We start from the raw sequence: 20,517 nt of genomic DNA, 5'->3' as shown, positions 1-20,517 counted from the left end.
GAATCCCATAATAAAGTAGTATTTGTACTGTGCTGTAGTTATCACACTTTGAGACTATCATAATACCCTGTGTCTTCCACACTCAGGTAAATCAAAAACGGGTTTATCATGCATCACTGTCTCTTTGAAAGAGAGTGTAAAAGAGTAATAGAAAGACATAGAGGTGAATACACATAAGTAGTAGGGTGGTTCAAAGTGTAGACACACAAAGATGGAAGGACTGATGTAGGGGAGAAAAAGCAGATGCAACAGCAAGTAGAGGCAGTGAGATGGATAATAAAATATCTTCTCTAATCATGGGTTACTACTGCCCCTCCCTGAAGCCCATTTTAAATCCTTCCATCCAAATTATCTCTGGACATTCATTAAACCAGGCAGCGAGACGGCAGACAGGGACAGCATGGCAACAAGAGAATATAGGCTATTGATACACTGTCATTCTTGTAGCAAGTCTCTGTCCAACAAAATAAGCAAATTAGACTGCAAAAAACGTTGCTTCTTTGTTGGTCAAAGGTTTCATTTCTTTCTGCAGTGCCTCTTCAGCTGTCTGCTGCACAAATTGAGAATTCAAATATGAAAATTCAGCTTGCCCATGGCATGAGTGCTAAGTTGTCCTCCACAGTTAGAATTAAAATGCCCAAAATCTTGGCCATAAGCTACTAATAGAAATCCTTGCAAAAAGTCTGGAAACTGGCGTCTTTTTTTCATAGCATTTAAATTAAGAATTGGGTTACCAACATGAGCCTCCTTATTCAATATGCATTGATTTCATGCTAACAATGACAATGAGTGTTATAAAACAAAAATGACCAAATCCCTTACGCTATTCTAGCATTCTAGCATTATCATTGGTACTATGGCACCACATTGCTCATTGAATCATCATTTTCTTCACTCATAATTCATTTAAAATGTGAAATTACACAGAGATGGCTACTATAATGAAATGACCCCCAGAAATATGCATGATGCAGTATGAATTGCTTTTCGGCACCCATTCCAGACCTTCCTCTTCCTCAACCCCATCAATGTTTAACATGATTTGCTGCTGAGCAAATGAGCGCCTTACTGTCGACATAGTCACTGCCTTTGCATTAGCATGGGGATTATTACAAAGGAAAAACCTGAGGTACTGTAGAAAATTATACATGAGTTCCTTGCCTTCTATCCTTGGGGGTGAATATTTCTAAGTAGAAAGACAAGTGTTGTGTATCTGATCAAAGTCAAGGGGAGAGAGGCTTAATCCCTCCTCAAGTAGCATTAGATTGCTGATGCTGGGGATGTAAATGAGCTCAGCTAAAGCAATCCTAATCCTCACCACCATCTTTTTTTTTTTTTTTTTTTTGTGGCACCGTTTTTAAAAGAGAGCGATCTTTCTCCATTTTTAAATCCAGAGCATGCTCTAATGATTTGCTAAGGAACACATTGCCCTGCATTCAGTGCCTCTTTTATGTTGCTAAACCTCATTGGCAAACTATACCTTAAATTCTTTCCATGCATCCCAATGAAACACTGCAAGTGAATATATGAAACCTGTACAGCATTATCCAGTTAAAGCCATTTAAGGTTTTTCAAGCCTCAGATAGCAGTTTGATTTACAGTGTTATGCATGGATGCTTCTCAAAGAAACAGCAAAAAAATCTGTCATGCTTCTTCTCTGTGGCAATGAATTTCTCTAAAGCATCTACCTATTTTTCTTGTGCAATTTGTCTACAACTGTGGAAAACATTAATGAGTTATAAAGGAGGTTATCACCATTAAATGTGGCTGTGGGCATCTATCTTGTGCCTTCAGGAAGCCCTGTGTTGAAATATTAGTGATTAATTCACAGCACACAAGCTAGAGGACGACTTGCATGTTTATAATTTTACTGAAAACCTTCTTTAAAAGAACAATGTGGCAGATTTAAAGGCATCATTTAGCAAATATGGAATATGATGTTGATGGTTTTATTGTAGTTCTCGTATCTAGAAATTGTTGTTCTTTGATTCACTTAGAGTGCATCAATCAAGGCATGTTATGCTGCCATGTTTCTACAGCAGAAACAGACAAAACAGTGGCTTTTCAGTTTTTTTTTTTTTTAAATTAGGTAACAAGCACAGGTTCTCCCACACCCTGATAAGGTAGGAGTATTAAATTCACTACAAGGCACCAATTCCCACGTACTGGTCCTTAAAGGTTTTCATTTGAAAGAAAACATCAGGAAGATCACTGTGTCACTTTTGGCTTTCTATTGCTACCATCTCAGTTGACAAAGAGCATTGCTGTGTTGGATGTCCACTCTGTTCTCAACTGTTGTTTTTATCCATAGTGAACTGATTATGTATAACATCCTTTGACTTTCACTATCATTGTGTTCTTTCTCTTTGTTGCCGGAAGCAGAGGAAATGGACCCTGTGTGCTCAGTCTAAAGTGTAAATATGATAGTGATGCATCATTAAGCAGCTGGTTTGTGAAATATTTTCATGCAAATTGTAACTACAGTGGGGATCCTGCTGCTTTAAAAATATTTTTAATTGCTAGTTAATAATTTGAAGATTTGCATACAACAGCAGAGTTGCAGCTGCACCACAGATTTGTGGTACAATATTTTATTGTAGAAAAGTTAATTACAACACATATTCATTAAAAAAAAAGCAACATGGTGTCCACAGCCTCAAATATGGTGCAGATGTTTCAGCATTTGTTTATGCAGCAGAGATAATTGCATATCCCAGTACATAATTATATAGCTTTATATCATCCAAGCCCAAAGTATATTGACAGCTGTCTGTCCTTATTCCCTCATGAGCTGCAAACACAGTATAGAGAGTGTAGGAGTGGACAAGTGGACATTTTGTACACAGTGTATGTCTGTTTTCATGGAAACCACTCATGTGAATGAGTTTTATTTTCCAGCATCTGATTCTGAGTAATGAAAAGCTTTCGTTTTTGTGTACAGTTTGTTGGAGCACCTTTTTCTCTGATAATGTCAGTGGTGTCATTTGCCACAGTGGGAATGTATCTTTTGTACCTTCCAGGTAAAACGCCAGAATACAAACTCTGCAGGAAGACAGCCTGCAGTTTCAGCTGCTGTAACCGTGCACCTCAAGGCCTAACTTAATTACTCTTATCTACAGTATTGCGTCTCACTGCTGTATGTTGACATTTGATTGATTTATGTATCATGCTTCATCGCTTGATGAAAGAGCCCAAAGGCCTTGCAGATAATTCTGCTGGAAGTATTCCTTTCACATTTTTAATATAGAAATCTGTACATTTTTTTACTGCAAGTGCACATCCACTTTAGTTACATCTTCCACAGTATGAGATGGAATTTAAAGAAGTGTCTTGAGCTGGGGGGGTGATGTGATTTTTTTTTTTTTTTCCTTTACTATTGTTCATCAATTTCACTCTCATTTTTTCTTTACTATTTACATGCAAATTTCTATAGTATAGAATTTGCATGTAAATAGTAAAGAAAAAAAATGAGTGACATCAGTGAAGACATCATCCACAGCTGACATTTTTCTTTACTGATTAGTGCCAGGTGTTAAAAGCATGCTTTAGGTTGTCATCCAGTTGTTTTCTGTAGTTGGAACCAGCCCTTAATCATTCATTTATCCACACAATTTTAATGCTTAAAATAGCCCTACCTTCACATCAGACCTGTGTTGATGTTGGAGTGTGTTCTACATTCATATAATTTATTTGATTTTAGTTATTATGTGGTAGTGACAGTTTTAATGTATGCGGTTCCTCATTCATTTCATGGTTATGTTTTTATAATTCTTGTTTATTTTACTGTTCCGTGTAGCAGCCACACTTAGAGAGCACAATGTTCTCACTGGCAGCCACCTTGCTGAACACATTGGACTATTTTGGTAAACACTAAAGCTTTAGACATGGACGTGGAAATCAGACGTATTCCACATTATCTGGAGTGTTGGCCATTTCCCAGAAGTACTCAGATGTACAGTTACAGTGGTTTAGCTCTAGGTTAAAAATGTGCTTTGTTCTTTCTTGTAAACAGTGTACTTATAGCCTTTGCAGTTATTTACCAGAACAGACATGATTTGAAGAATGCTCTCTGCAAATAAAACTCTTGGAAGTCAGATGGATTTTTTAAAAAAGGTTGTCAGTGGATTTTACTCCTACTGTACATGTGCTTTTATCATATTTAGACCAAAAAAGGCTAAAAATCTTTGATTTTACTTTAAAATGTAACAATTTAGTGTGGTAAATTATGAAAATTTCTTTGAGAGGAGAATTTACTGAGCGTATTCAGCTTCTACTGTTGTGCATTTCTGGCAGAGATGCAATATTAGGATTGTTGGTATGCTGCCAGCTGAGTAAATCTTTGACACAAAAAATACACATACAGTACTAAAAAATACCTCCATCCTTTTTTTTTTGTCTTTATCACCATAACATTGCTCCACCCAATCTTCTACCATCCATCGTAAAAATAATAATATAGGTCATGGCCACAGTCTACATAGGAGTTTTCTATTACCTCTTAAAATGTCATAAGGCGAAAACAATTGACTATAGGAAAACATTTGAATTTGAATGGTGCATCAGCCAACTACTGGCAAGTAACCTTACCTTAGTAACCTTAATTAAATTCGGTGTTGAATACACATCCGTAACCATCTTTATGCTTTAGAACAGCATGCAAAAATGTATTTTTCCATGAATTGAGTTAGCAGGCTGAAAATCAGATAAAACATCAGTCTGCAGTATGAAAGCGATTTATTGTCAACATTTTGACAAAGGTTGACTGGATGTTGAAGAGACACTTATAGAAGCTGATGGGACTGACCTGTGACGATGTTTGTGTTGAGGCTTGCCTGCAGAATTTCTGTCTGACATTTTAGTTTTTCTTTTCCATCCAGTTTACCTCTCTCCTATCTTAGAGGAGCCCAGTGTTCTTTTTATGCTCTTGTTGTTCTTTGCTTTTTGTATCCTTGTGTCTTTCATTCATGATTTGCTCTCCACTTGTCCTTTCCCTTGCACTTATAATTTTAACTATCTATCCTTTCTAGGTATCTTAACACTTCTGTAAAATTTCCCTCTTGCACCATTTGCCTTGATGGCCACAGGGAGATTTTACACTGCCATTCTGTCAATCAGAAACGTTAAAGTGATATTTCCCATCCGGTCAGATTTTGCACTATTGCAATTTTTGCAGATGGCCAATTACACAACAGATCTACAGGGCACTTTTTAAATGTCATGTTAAATGCATTGAGGGAATACACCGTTTTCTACTCAGGGTAGATTTTGAATTAGGAGGATGAGTTACACCAGAAACAAATCATGTCTCCTAGTGCTTTTGTTGTTACACGGCTGCTGGCATTCAACAAATGAGCCTTCACCAAAGCCTGCCCTTGCAGTCTATAAATGAAAGTCTACCCTTGATATGAATCATACATGTATGGACATCATTGATGTCTCACAGAGTATCAATTTCCCATCCCTGCCCTTTCTGTAAAGACTTTGATCAACTGCTGTGCTTCTGTTAATGTGTCAAAGGACACAGATCAAGCTCACTGGCAACCTCTTCTCTGTCTCCCCCCCACGTCTTTTTATCTTCATCTTCTTTTGAATTTCATACACCCACTTCCTTGTTCCTTGACCAATCGTGTAATGCAGCATACCAGAATGTTCCAAGGCTGGCAGCTCTGACAGCCCTGAGTGGAGCGCTGAGCCATCAAAGCTTTCAACTGGCACAACTGAGTGTCACATATTAGTCCTAAATGATATGGAAACTGTGAAAGCTCTGCCATCATTAGAATTTTTCAGGGGAAAAAAACAGATACAGGGGTAGAAGGGAGGGTAGTGAGTAATAGTAGAATGATATGAGAGGGCTCAGAAGGGAGGAATGGATGGAAAGATATGAAAAAGAATGAAGGGAGGATTTGGGGGTGAAGGGAAAAGAGAGCAAGCCACTGTTATGTTAGACTGCATTAATATTCAGCTGGTGTACCATGCTCCCCACATTGGACTTTTTTTTTTTTTACAGCATTATAATTCCTGCTTATCACCATTTGTTTGTTTCTTCAAACATGAGAGGATCAGAGTAAAAAAAAAATACTGACTTTTGGATAGAGAAGGGAAAATGAAAATCCCTTAAGAGATATTTAGAACTTTTGTCTAAACATAGTTACTGTAACGATAAATTGGTACACAATATGACAGAATTAGTACAAAGCTAATTTGTAAATAGTTCTGCAAATTGTCCCCCTTCTGACTGCGTTTATGCAACTGTGGGAAAAAAAACAGAGGCAACCATTAAATCTTACATTTCATATTAATTGTCCCACAATTATGCTAGAACTGGCTGCAGATAAAAGACTTGACAACCTGTCTACAGCACAAATAGCAAATAAAATTATGTACTTTGGCACAGAGAAAAGGCCTGCACTGCTCAGCTTCCACATTGGTCTTTCTCTGGTTTGCATTTATCTGAGTGGACAGGTACAGATGTTTTATGCCTGCAGCCACGTTTTTCCCCATGGTGAACTTTGAGTAACATGTCTCAAATAACCCACTGTCTAATCTTTCCTTTCCCTACCTCCTCCCTGGTTTTTCTCTTTCGTGACTGACAGCGGAGGACACTTGCGGTGGCACCCTGAGGGGATCCAGTGGGCTTATTTCCAGCTTCGACCTTCCCAGTGGTGAATCCCCTGGCACTGGTGGAGGTGGAGGTGGAGGTGCCGGAGGCCTAGGCAGCAGTGGGGAGTGTAAGTGGACCATACTAGCAGAGCCAGGGGACACCATCTCGCTAGTGTTCACCGAATTTCAGATGGAGGAGAAGTCGGATTACCTGGAAATAGAGGGTTCTGAACCGCCAACCATATGGTGAGTTAACCTGTAAAGAGGAGTGTGAGAGAGAGGCTTGTATTTGATCAACTGAGCATTTGGGTGTCATTTATAGACAGCACTGTGACAGAAATGATGTGTTAACACAAAGGTGTGTGATGAGGGTTGGTTTGCTCAGACTATTACAGAAAGATGTGTACTATAATATCAAGAACACATTATCTTTTTGCAATGAAATAAATGATTTATGGGGCTCCAGGGAAACTGTTAAATGATAGTCTGACTGCCAAACTAAATATAGGCCAGGAAGTAAGTCCTGATATTCAGCACTTTTATTTCACTTAGTATGTTTTATAAGTATGAAGTCCACTTTTTTGACAGGTTAACTACGTAATAATAGTGTTCTTTGTACATTTAGTGTACAAACACTGGTGTATCAAAATATGAAGAAATTCACTAAAACAACTAATTTACCCCAACAGAGTAATGTTTACTGGCTGCAGTATTGTAACACAAACAAACCATAAAGGCACTATAAAAAGGTTTTGGTTCTAGATTTACAGACTGCTTGCAGCTTGAAAACGAGGCGTGTGTATAGTAAGATGAAGCTGTATTGCCTCAGGACTTAGGTAAGGTAAGGTTTTATCTGTGTTGTTGAGTTTTAGAACTCATTTAAACAGGGACCGATTGATATTATGAGTTATGTTTTTGGCTTTCTGTTTGAAAAAAAAAAATAGATGTTATTCCTGATGAAGCAAGTAAATCTGAAATGGATTTAACCTCTAACCTTCAGCCTGAGGGTATCTATCCCTTCTGTGTCTTGTCTGAATGGGAGTATCTGGCAGGTTAGTGTGATCCTGCTGGGCTTTAATTGTAATTGGCTGAAAGAAGTTTTAATCACTGAAAAAGCTTGTTGCTCTGTCATCCCTGAGAGTTGTCATTTGGAGTGAGAGAGGTAGCAGTCACTCTGTCAGAGAGAGAGAGAGAGAGAGAGAGAGAGAGAGCGAGAGAGAGAGAGTCAAAAGGAGAGCTGCTATGAGTGGAGTGATGACTGCTACATGTTGTATAGCGAAGAAGAGTGTGACAGGGAGCTGATTTGGGATGACACTGATGTGTTTTGACAGACCATCAGGTAGCCCTCTTCTCATGGGTAGAAAAACTCCAAAATTAACTCTTCATCGACAGAAACACTCTTAAAGTGTCAAAGCCCCAGTGGCAAAGGTGCTATATTATCCTGCGTCTTATGGTTTTCCAGGTCATGATTATACATATTTTGCCACTTTCTGTTTATATTCCATGAAACAGTTGCATAATGAAATAATGTTGGTAGTGAAAATTCATAGACATTGTTGTGCAGGTATTTTTTACAGGAACATGCAGTGGTTGAGCAAAAAGCTGAAGTGAGAAAACTTTGTGGCATCTCTGTTTTGGGGTAATAAAAAAACACATACACAGCAGCATTTGTTCAGTCATCCATTACCAATGGCCTTACAGGTTCACTACCCTAAGAGGTCCGCAAGGACATTATGGCAACACTTGAGCATGGTGCTCCTTCTTACAGCAGGTAAAGGAAGTGGGCTGCTGAATTTAGATGTGGAAGAGAGAACTTGGAAAATGACCTCTTCTTGGAGGGCCAGTCATCACACAGGAAATCATGATGAAGACAGAAGTACACTTGCACCAGAGTCGCAGGGTTTCATGTACCATGGGTTTAAACAATCAGACATCTGTGCAACATGTCAAAGGAAAATGTTGGCATGGATCCCAGCATATTTTCTAATTTGTAATCAAAAGATGAAAGAACAATGGTTAGTGAGGTCCTTTTTTTGGCACACAATGAGAGAGCTGCTGATGGACTTCTGAGGAAAGTCGCACTATTGTTGGGGTCTACTATGCTCTTGAAAAAGAACATCAACAAGATGAAACAAATGAAGAAAGATCTCAGTGGTCACCATGGTGACAGCAATGCTGACCTCTTTCAGTAGCTCCCCTATAAACAAAGGTTTAGTGTCCACCACAGCTGGAACTGTGTAGGAAGCCACAAACTTATCAAGCATCACTTAGTTGGCTAATAAAAGTAGTGCCATATTTGCATGTTTGCTTTGCGGGGCTTTTTTTTCATGTGTGTTGCCCATGCGCCATTTGAAATTCAAGGACAATGTTTTTTTGTACCTCACCAAATGTCAGGCAGAGTCCTTGTTTAAAGTCCTGCTATCCAAGTGGGACCCAGTGAGCAAGAGCGCAATGGGGCTAAAATTTGAGAGAGGTGGCTTCAACTAGGTAAACAGACAAGCAAACAGACATGATTCAGAGCAAGCGATTCTGTCATGCCTATGAAATTCATTACACTCTCTTCTTTTTTTATGAGCATCTGACTGTGCACAAGGCCATTGGAAAGCTAAACTTTCAAACATCCTAACATATAACACCAGCTGCAGACAGAGACAAGCAAACTGTCAATTTACCCTTGAGGTTTACAGCTGCTTAACAGTGATTGACAGCCTGGAACCTCAAACTCTGCCAGATTTAATGTTGCCTGGTAGCCTGTTTTTAGGCAAGTGGAAGTGAAATGTGGAATATATATATATATATATATATATATATATATATATATATATATAAAATGAGTTTTAGTTATACAGAATAGATATTTCCTTCATCTATAAATTAAAAAGGGGTAATTGGAATCATTTTCAATCACCCATTTTCGACAGCCACTTTACTGGAAGTGCAATGTTGTATAAACACATTTACAAATCCTAAAAACCAATTTGAAAATTAACAAAATTCAGGATCACAGGGCAAAAAATCTTTTGATCTGATACCTCTTAGCAGCTGTTATCAATAGAAGATTTCTATTGGATCTCTGCAAATGAGTTTTATCCCATCTTTGTGAAACTGTGGGAGGTTGATATCAGGCCGCACATCAATCACTTTGAAAATAGACAAAAAAAAAATATTTTCTTTTGACAAATACCAGCAATGGAGTGGAGCTATGCAGAGGAATACAGTTTTTTGTTAGTGCTCTGACCTTTAATATGATTGTTCAGCCCTGTTCACAAAGGGCAGCAACAACAAGCTGTAGATTACACGTCACTCATTATTTCAAATATGGACACAGCACATAAAGCCTCAAAGGCTTTGTGAATATTTCTTATACAGTACACCATTAAATATGATTTTTTTTCTCAATGTATCCAACTTACTTTCTACCTTTCTTCAGTGTTGCTGATTACCTTGCATAAAAATAACATGTGCCTACACCTTTTATCTGCAGCCAGTTCTTACATACTAAGAAAGCTGAGAGTTTTGAATTGATTGTTGCTTCACCAAACAGCCGGGCAATATTTTGCTTGGTTCACTGAATATGAGCAATCATATTCCAACAGAGTGGCTAAATGGTTGTCAGAGGAAGATTACAATATTCAAAGCAGAGTGAGGAGATGTGCCCTGCAGCTAAATTAACTTTGGTTAAATTATCAGGTATATAAGATTCAATTTCTCCTCTGTGGAATTTATTATTGATCTTTCTGGAAAGTATAGTCTCTCAAAATGTCCTAAAGCCACTCTCTGCTGAGGTTATACTGGGAAGAATGTAATGTTTAATTAAAGGAATGTGAATTGACAGTTAACTCAGGTACACCACCTGCGCAATTAATGTGAGTAGCTGCTGGGCGTACAGTAACTTGCTCATTGTTCTCAGAAACCAGTTTTCTGGCAGACCGAACAGCATAATTTCATCTCCTGAAGTGTAAGTGGCGAAAGAGCAGCTAAAGGGATGGAGAGCATAGGCTTCTTCCACATCACATGAAATATCCCAACAATTACTCCCTCTTGTCTGATTTTATAGGATATGTGTGGGAACAAAAGACAAAATCACCTGGCCCTATCTTTTTTTGACAAATCTGAACTGATCGCCCATTATCTGTGCTGCACCTGCGTATGAACCACCTCTCAGTGAAGTAGGGACGCCAGAGATTTGAGCTCATCACTATGTCCTCGAAGCCATGATTTGCCACATTACCTGTACATCGAGTTGGTATTTTGATGAGATTGCCATGGTCACTTCAACGATCATTAAATCATACACATTTTATTCAAAGAACTTTATGTGAACTATCTAACAGGCCTTGCAAACCTCTGAGAAACATCTACCAATAGTCCTTGAGATGTCCTAAATCAGTGATATGAAGCGTGCTCAAACTTGGATGAAACCAAGCACATAAAAACACTGCACTCATGCCAAGAAGTAATCTCTGAAAAGCCATATTGCATATCTATGAGGGAACAAATAGACAGCCTGAGTAAGTCTGTGGACAGTGCATTATGTGAGGAATTCATTTTTTCTCATTGGACTTTTTCATTGTTTGTCACTCTGTATGCATCAGAGGAAATGCAATAGGAAAACAGCACTCAGTTGACTTTCCACAAGTATTTTGTTTCCATGACGTTACGTTGTGAACAGTCAACGTAACGTGGAGCTATGTCATACAAAGAAGATGAAACAACAGTAAGAAAGCCAATGCCTTACTGTGATGCCTTTTCATCCTGCTGGTAAATTATATAAAACATTTAATATCTACCAAAGAATTAATGGGAAAAGTTTGGCACGCAAGTCATCAATTTCTCAGATCACACCAGATGCTGTTAGTCTTTCTTCCCTGCTGGCCTTCAGCCTATGAGCAAATTTGTGTTCATTTGGGTCCTTACTGGAAGCAGCAGCTGGAAGAAGTGACAAGTGGGTGTATTTTGGCTGCGCAAACCATTGTGAAGCATATCACGATACGTAATTATTCACTTTGTACCAACACTTTATATCTAGCAGTGAGGTTTTTGCATGTGGACTGTTTCAAATAATCAAATATATTAGTGTGAGTTACGCCTTTGTAAGATGTTGTTAAACCATTATTTACTGTTGATGGCATATTATGTTTTACGTCTGCCACACTGCTTTAGTGACACGTATTATTTCCAGCTTTTATTACAGGAAACAGTGTGGCATGATCCCCTATGTAGCTGATCTTTTTCATTCTATTTGTATATTGGCATCGTTAATATTTTATCAATGATGCAAGGAAGAGAAAAGGTCAAGTTTTGTGTGAAAATCAATTACCTTTCAACTTGTCTGTAGGAGCTGCCACCATCTCCCCCATGATGGATAATCTGTTTTAAAAAGATCATTGTTAATTATTGCATTTAGTTTGTTCATCAATTAAAAATACAACATGCAACATCTTGTCTGATGCATGTTTCACTCTAATGAAGTTTAATTTTAAACAGCAGGGACCAGAGGTTATAATCATTATAGGGAGAAATCAAATGTCAATACACTGAGAGTACTAATGCATTTTCTCAGATATGTAATTGCCACCAATTGAAAAAGTCACCTTCTCTGTGTTTTTCTCCACCACTCTGTCTCTTTCCTTAACATTTTTATTTCTTTCATTTCGATTTTGTCTCTCTGCCCCTCAGGTGGCTCTGTAGTAAATGCCAAAGAAATTACATAGACGAACAAACCTCAAACATGACTGCACACATCTTGAAACACACAATGAACATCAGCACATACACAGACGGAAACAAGTCACACATTGTTTTTTTTAATATACTGAGCCAATTTGAGAACACAAGGCTCAAATGCACCATGTTCTTTTTCAGCCAGTCCCATGCCTCTGTTTAATAGCTGCAATGGCATTGTGTGCTATTGACTGTGGTATGACAGGGTGCGGCGTGACGGATTGCAATGCAGTTTGATAGAAAAAAAAAAAAAAAAAAAAGCTGGTTAGTCAGACAAATGAGAAGGCCCCTGGCAGCTTTAAATCTCTATGATTATGGATTGTCCACGATGCTGCGGCCACACACTGAATAAAAACTTGAGACAATAAAATGGCTGTAGTCAAAACAGAGAAATTCTGACAGGTCACATATTGTGACATGTTCTCTTTTTGTTGTCTTCTTTTTTCTTGATACTGTCAGCACACCGTTGTTGGTGACCAGTAAGTTGTATAAATGAATCAACATGTGTTTTCGTATATTTGACTTTTCACACCCAGGCTTACTGGAATGAATATCCCGGCACCGATCATCAGCAACAAAAACTGGTTGCGGTTGCATTTTGTGACGGAGAGCAACCACCGCCACAAAGGCTTCAGGGCTCAGTATCAAGGTAAGACATGATTACCTCATTTGCACATCGTAATAAAGGGCCCCCTACTTGAACAAAAAGGGATCATCTTTGGAAAAACACACTGTAATTAGAAAACATGTTTTTGATCTTTGTTAACTGAATATTAAACAGTTTGATTAATACACTCTGTAGAGGGCATGAAGGCCTTTTTTACTTCAAACCAATGACTTCAAAGGACCTTGTTAATCAAATATTTGAGCATTAAATACAGTATATACAGTCTCCCTTGGAAAAACTCAGCTCAGTAATTCCCTACCCTGACATTGTTCTCCGACATGGCTTAAAAGTCACAGTATGCGCAGCATGCTGCATGTGACCCACCTTGGACCCTGGCCCAATTCCAGAAAATAAAATGTTCTTCAACTTCACAGTGAACTTCACAGTAAACGGCTCAACTATTTAAAAAATAAAAATCTTTCAATAACAATGCATGTGTAGCAATCCATGGTAATTTAATACAAGATAAAATCAATTGCATGGAAAATCACATTTATCCTCTGTTGCTGTGTAATGTTGTGCAGTAGCCAGCAATTTATACATGCATTGGCAAATGTTGATTATCTGGTTATTATTATCTTGTTAGTGAATAGAGTCAGTCCTAATTGTGTGTATGACTGCTTCAGATTTCGGCATTGTAAATGTTTTTTTGCTGGTAACGCCATTAAGTTGTGTTGTCAATGGAAACTAATTGCACCACCTGGCTATGCCCTACTGTGTTTAAGTAGGTTCTCTTAAAATGAGTAACATCGTAGTCTTTGAGCAGCTCTTTGATTCTCCGTGGTACCCTCACCACCTCCAATTAATCAATCATTTTTTATCTACTGTTTAAAATAATAAGTAATACAAACAGGCAAACATTTAAACCTCCTTGATTCGCTGGGACAACCCCGAGGAATGCCTCAGAGACACTGAACTCTTTTCTTTAGTAAGGTAGTAAGGATGCACAGCAGTAGCAATTATCCTCTCATGTTCCTTTGTAGCTCCAAGTATTATCCAGAGAAAGAAATACTTGTACTGTATCTTCTCACATCTAATACTGTAACTTCTTTTATCTAATGAACTCTTTCTATTGCTCTCAACCAGTGAAAAGCTCTGGAGAGCTAAAATCCAGAGGGGTAAAATTATTACCAGGAAAGGACAACACTAACAAACTGTCTTTGAGTAAGTCTTTTATTTTTCTTATGCAACTGTTTTCATTGTTTGGGTTTTTTTTTGTTTATGTAGAGCTTGTGTTCTGGGTCTTTGTTTCTTTGTGTAACTTTTTTGTTGGTGATGGAATTAAGCTACAGTACTAGATTTTGCAGAAGTGCAGTCACTTTTTCTTTCTGATGACCCATTTCCCCTGCTTCCTGTCTAGATAGAACAGAACTCCACTAGATCAGGCCTACTTATATGGCTCTAAAATGCTAAATATTGAGCTTCTTCAGTCAGACAAAACATCCTGCATCCCATTCTTTAATATTGAAGCATTTAAACATTAGTCTGACTTATTTTCATGCACTGTATGATCTATACACTCACAGCAGTGGTCAAGGTTCGGTGACCACTCACTTGTCATATGATTTGTGTACACCTCAGACCAAAATGAGTGCATTCTAATTGCTTGTGGAGCTCTGTCATTAACATAAATCTGGAACACAATTCCCTTTAACTTAACAGTGCGATAAACACTCGGATGATAACAGGTTGTAATCTTTATTACCTTATGTGTCATAGATTCTGCACTGCATGGAGACATGAATAATGTAGGGGGCTGTAATCCTTTCTGACATTGTATATCATTTAATAGACTGTGAGGTGATGCTTCATATGCCTTGTGGATTTATTGCATATAATTGAACCCATAACTATATTATAATATGCAATGAGTAAGTGCTGATAAAGCTGATGAACTTCCTGAAAGAAGTAAAAGAAGAAAACTCATTAAGGGCCCCCGTGTGTGTGTTTGGGGGGATGCATTATTACAAATCTTATGGCAAACTGTAATAATTATGATACTACATATTTTATGAACTTAATTTCCACTGCATGCAGTCCTTTATTTACAGATTTTTTTTTTATGTGAAGGAAAAATGAGCTAAAAAGTCAGAACACATACAGCACCTACAGAAGCTATTGTCTCTACATTCTTAGCATGGGGTGGGGGAGCAATGCTGAGTATGAACCATATTTCCAAGGCATTATCTAGTGCACTGAAATTATGTATGGAGAGTCTGACTCACTGATAGTCAAACCTATAATTGATAGTTGAAGGTTATTTAATCCTCTTAGTCTCTGTTAGGCAAAGATAGATTCTCCTGTGTTGTTTTGCTCAGGTAGCTACATTAACCCCTGGCGCTCACCTTGATACCACAAAACACAATGCTTTCAAATAGCTGCCAGTTTAAAGTCTCTGACCTTTAAAGATGAGGTCAAACTGTCCAGTGTCCAACCACATGAGTCCTTGAGCACTCTCCCTTTTACCAAACAACTCCTGAAAAGAGTGTTGCCTACTACTTGTCATTGCAGTGGGTGTTTTCTGGAAGTACAAAGCTTAAAGCTTAAAACTTAAAATTAAAGTGTCTCTCTCACAGCATTCTTGGTCCTTTTCTTTCTGTTTAGTGAATGAAGGAGGAATCAAACAGGTGTCTAATTACTGCCCTGACCCAGGGGAGCCCGAGAATGGGAAACGGATTGGCTCCGACTTCAGGTTTGTTGGTGCTTTGCAGCTCAAGTATTGCTAAGATTCGTGTAGAACAGGGATGTGTACTCTCTAGCATATTACTGTGTGTCTTAAATATTGCTGTCGCGTATAAAAACGTGTCCACTTGACTTCTGAGTTTCTTCCCATCTGTGGAAATGTCCAGCAGTACCTGCATTACAGTGGCTGTCTCCTTGGTGATGTTGCAGTGTTGTGTCTGTTTTTTATAAGAAATAGAAGAACAACATATCTTTTATCGAGCATATTGTCTTACAAAACAGAAGTTACTTTACTTTACTTTACTTTTCAGAGGCCCTCCCTAAGTGTAAAAATGGCCCTCGCACATTTCTGAAGTAAAATAATGAATTTGATTGTTCTGGAGATTCTGATTTTGAAACATTGATCGATCTTTCAGGCAATAATTGTGTGTTTATCTTTTCAGCATCGGAGCAACTGCTCAATTTACGTGTGATGAAGACTACGTGCTGCAAGGTTCCAAAACGATTACCTGCCAGCGCGTTGCAGAAGTCTTTGCCGCTTGGAGCGACCACAGACCCGTTTGCAAGGGTGAGCTAGGCATCTGAACAGCTAATAAAGCAGTTTGATTAAGGTAGTGCCTCTGGATATAGGCTCTATGCAGATAGAAGAAAGTTCATTTCTGTTAATTATGTATGAAAGCCTGTGCTGCTGCACTCTACTTTTCCATTCCAAAATGCTCTGCTACTTTTTTGTGTTTCATAATACCTGGAGCACCTTTTAGAATGTGATTAATGGAAATGCAGCTAATAGACCTACTCGCTACTTGTGCAAACAATATATTAGCTTTCAGTCTTATTACAATGCAGGAGTTATTACTCTGCCTTCTGAACACCATTTCCATCAATATTTATTTTGAAATATTTTTTATTCTGTTTTGCTGTTTGTATTGCATATATCTCTGTTTTTTCCATATTTGAAAACACACACACGCACACACACACATACATATACATATTGTAATAATTGGCATCTCTGAGAGCTAGACAAACTGAAGATTTGGGTTGCTTTACTTACTTCTCTTACTTCTGTCTATTGATGTAATCATAGACTGAATCTATGAAATCAAGCCTGTGTGGGTGTTGCACAGTCTGTTAAAGGACTCCTTGTTCTTCATGTCACCGAAGATAGTTCTTTATCCCTTCTGCTCGTACATTTGAGGTTTTTCTCGTGCTGCAGATTGCATCAGGGACTTAGATGATACCTCCCAGATTTTATGATGGTTGAGAAACTAAACACAAAGTACCTAAAACTTTTGCACTGTACTGAATGTTTTTGTTCTGTTGCAGTGAAAACGTGTGGGTCGAATCTACAGGGACCATCAGGGACTTTTACTTCCCCTAACTTCCCTATTCAATATGAGAGTAACTCACAGTGTGTGTGGATCATCACTGCCAGTGATCCAAACAAGGTAAAAAATGTTGTTACTTTTAGACAGTTCAATTAAAGCCTTTTGTCATGTGAAGACCCAAAATATCAGGCCTTTTGAATCTGGCTCATTTTTCTCATTTTCGCTTGTCGAAATTGAGCCATTAAATGCGGACACATTCTACAGTTGTGCAACACAGTTATCATCACCTTTGTATGTCAGTTAGCTATTCACGTCTGCACAGCAACATTAATACAACCTTTATTTTCAAATAAAAATGCCAGTGTCTGAAAATACAGATTAGAGGCGCTATGAGGCTCATGATTACTGCAGCAGGTGAAAATGAGAGCAAGTGTTGTGGTTTGCCATTACTACCTGCAGTTCTATTAAGGTAATAAATACTCTTCTACCACTTGTAAAATGTACCACTAGTAGTCTGTTTGCACTGCATGTGGAATTTATTATTATATTTATTATTTATTAGAATGAATGGTGGGTATTCATTTATTAAAGAAATCCAAGAGCAGGTTTACAGAGAAGTGTAAGTGGATATTTATTTATATTGTCTGACATATGGTGTTCATAAATAAGCCCCTCATTACTTATATAATATACACATCTCTTGCCATTTTCTCAGCAAAGGGACCCTCACCTTCTTACATTAACTCTCCCTCCTGCAAGTTAGGGCATTTGTCTAGGCATCCCTTTCTCGAATACATATTTCTGCATGCATTATTTTCCCAGGGTTTCCCTAGGCAGGAAAAGGTTACATAGAATATGCATGTATTTTGACAAAAGTTCGTTGTTACTGTCCCTCATTAATGTACATGACTCCATTTCAGTTCTCACTAGACTACCAGTTTAACTGTCAGTTAAACTGAAGCCTAATCCTTTCAGTTATCTAACTATTTGTAACAGAAATGGTTGGAAATAATGATTGAATGAGAAGAGGTCAAAGATGTTTTCATAATGGTTATTACTGCTGTTGCTCTATAGTTCGTCTGCAGGGTCATATTCTGTACACACAGGGGTGTCAACTAAGTGCCATCTTGCTTATAAACATAACTAACACTCACTCACACTTGACTGGCAAGTGCCACAGCTTTGTGACACTGTGCACTCTCCTAGGCAAACAAGCCATTTCCTTGGCACTGAAACTTGGTCCATTAGTGTTATTATGGTAATTATGCTTATGCGTGCGCTGTAATGAAGCTGTTATACATGGATATTGTCCTCCCCATGGCCAGACAAAAAGGAGGCACAGGATGAGCAAGCGGCCATCATATGTTTGTCATCAACAGATGTGACACTAGTGTCATTACAGCGTCCTTACTTTCACCACTAATCCATGCCGACAAAGTGCAGGCTGAGATAATGTGCCATTATTGTGAAATGTCTCTGCAGCGGACTCATTATTAGAGAAGCAGCTGTGACCAGTTTGATCATTACACTTGCTATTTTCTGATGCTATGTACATTTATTAAGGGAAGAAAGATTTGTCAGGGCCAGCCGACAAAGATATCTCAAGGGTAAATATGAACCGGGAATTATTAATTCTGTACCCTACACTTAAAATTTGGTTGGTGCTCTAACGTAATGTGAAGTGATGCTGCTGTCAGTTTATGTATTGCTTCGAAGAATACTTGGCGTGCCCTTTGTTTGTGGGGATGTAAGTCCTGCACTCTTTGTCAAAGCCTTATTTTATAACCAGTCAAAAATTTGATGTGACTTTCCATTTTCTCTTAATACTATTGTAGATTTGATTTTTTTGGGTGTACTTTGTACATCATTCATAAAAAGTACTGAAATACAGGCTGTGTTATGCAGCTATCTGAATCATGCGATAGAAGGAAGTCCTACGCTTTTACAGCTTTGCTTGATCAAGCATGCTGCTGTCTGCTTATGCAAACATATATGGCATTAAATAGATGTTCAGTATGTAGGCTTGACGTTCACAGTTTAACCGTCTCCTGAAACATTTTCTCAAAAGGCAAGTTATGGAAATGAGTGGCAATGTTATGAAATGCTTATAACTGAGATGGTGGGCTATTGGGTAATAAAGCTTTTAGATGCTCATCTGTTTGAGCTTAGTATGTATAGGCATCCTATGAATAAGATCTGCTCCTGGGTGTCTGTCAGCAGCTCTGCAGGTCTGCTTTAACTTCTTTGGTATCAATGTTATATGGTTTCAGCCAGTTATAGCCAGTTCTGAATGTCCCCAAATACTGGATGTACTGTAAGAATTGCCTAGCTGCTTGACTAACATTTGCATTTGCCAACAGGTTATTCAGATCAACTTTGAAGAGTTCGACCTAGAAATTGGATATGATTCGTTAACTATTGGTGATGGAGGGGAAGTAGGTGACTCTAAAACAATAATTCAAGTGTGAGTACTGCCTACAATACTTCATACCCTTGATCAGATCTGATAGGAGCATTGTCTGAGCTATATCACTTTTGCCAATCTTTATTCAAGTATCATGTCTATTAGAAAGTTTCTATATAACACTGAATGATGAGATTGAGTTTGATACGTGTGTATTGTTACCATAGAGACTTTCCTGTTTGTTATCCGATCTGCAGGCTGACTGGGAGCTTTGTCCCAGACCTGATTGTCAGCATGTCCCATCAGATGTGGCTTCATCTCCAGTCTGATGAGAGTGTGGGCTCAATTGGTTTTAAGATCAACTACAAAGGTACACAGACTCTTGTGCTGATATCACTGTCTGTATGCTCGTCTGGCTGTGGAAGTCTTTCAGTAAGGCAGTGAGTATATTTTACTGACACCGTTTCCTGTCTGCTGAAGAAAAAAACCTCTTAAATCTCTTAACTCAACTGGACTAAAGAAGTATCTCAAAGTATATTGAATGACTTAAAACTCTACTTTCCCCCTCGTTTCCTTTCTCCTTTCTCTCCTTTCTATGCCCACAGAAATTGACAAAGAGAGTTGTGGGGACCCTGGTACTCCTCTGTATGGCTACCAAGAGGGCAGTGGGTTTTTAAATGGGGATGTTTTGCGCTTTGAATGCCAGTTTGGATTTGAGCTCATTGGGGAGAGGATGATAACTTGCCAGAACAACAATCAGTGGTCTGCTAATATCCCTATCTGTATATGTGAGTCCATACATTATTATTATTTTTTTAATGACAGCAAATAAAGCAATTACTTATGCACTTGGAAAGTTCACAGTGACACTAAGCTGTTGGAGGATTAATTATAGTGTTGCTAATTGAACATGCGGGCATTTGTTTGCAAAAAGCCATACACGTAATGTAAAATGGGAGACTGATAGCATATGGTTGCCTTGTTATTTAGTGTTGGTTTGAAAGACAGGAAAGTAGGGAACATTCTGGTATACTATAAATATACTGGGGAGAAGGGCACATGCATTATACTGTACATTTCTTTCTCAGGACAACCTAAATTCTTCACTTTAG

At 38.3% G+C, this 20,517-nt stretch overlaps 1 protein-coding gene across 1 annotated transcript in view; it reads left to right on the top strand.

Annotated features, from left to right (window-relative positions):
* Positions 1–20,517, top strand: part of LOC114448150 (CUB and sushi domain-containing protein 3-like) — a 184,495-nt gene that overhangs the window by 39,749 nt on the left and 124,229 nt on the right. The window contains exons 5-14 of the mRNA XM_028424904.1: positions 6,594–6,662; positions 6,708–6,846; positions 12,861–12,973; positions 14,078–14,155; positions 15,596–15,683; positions 16,117–16,241; positions 17,000–17,121; positions 19,362–19,465; positions 19,663–19,775; positions 20,011–20,193. Of these exons, the coding sequence (XP_028280705.1) occupies positions 6,594–6,662; positions 6,708–6,846; positions 12,861–12,973; positions 14,078–14,155; positions 15,596–15,683; positions 16,117–16,241; positions 17,000–17,121; positions 19,362–19,465; positions 19,663–19,775; positions 20,011–20,193 (1,134 nt within the window). The remainder of the gene's footprint in view (positions 1–6,593; positions 6,663–6,707; positions 6,847–12,860; positions 12,974–14,077; positions 14,156–15,595; positions 15,684–16,116; positions 16,242–16,999; positions 17,122–19,361; positions 19,466–19,662; positions 19,776–20,010; positions 20,194–20,517) is intronic.

Source organism: Parambassis ranga, chromosome 16 (assembly GCF_900634625.1).
Source record: "Parambassis ranga chromosome 16, fParRan2.1, whole genome shotgun sequence".
NCBI lineage: Eukaryota > Metazoa > Chordata > Actinopteri > Ambassidae > Parambassis > Parambassis ranga.
Note: the sequence above shows the minus strand (reverse complement) of the source record. Positions and strands in the feature narration are given on the sequence as shown.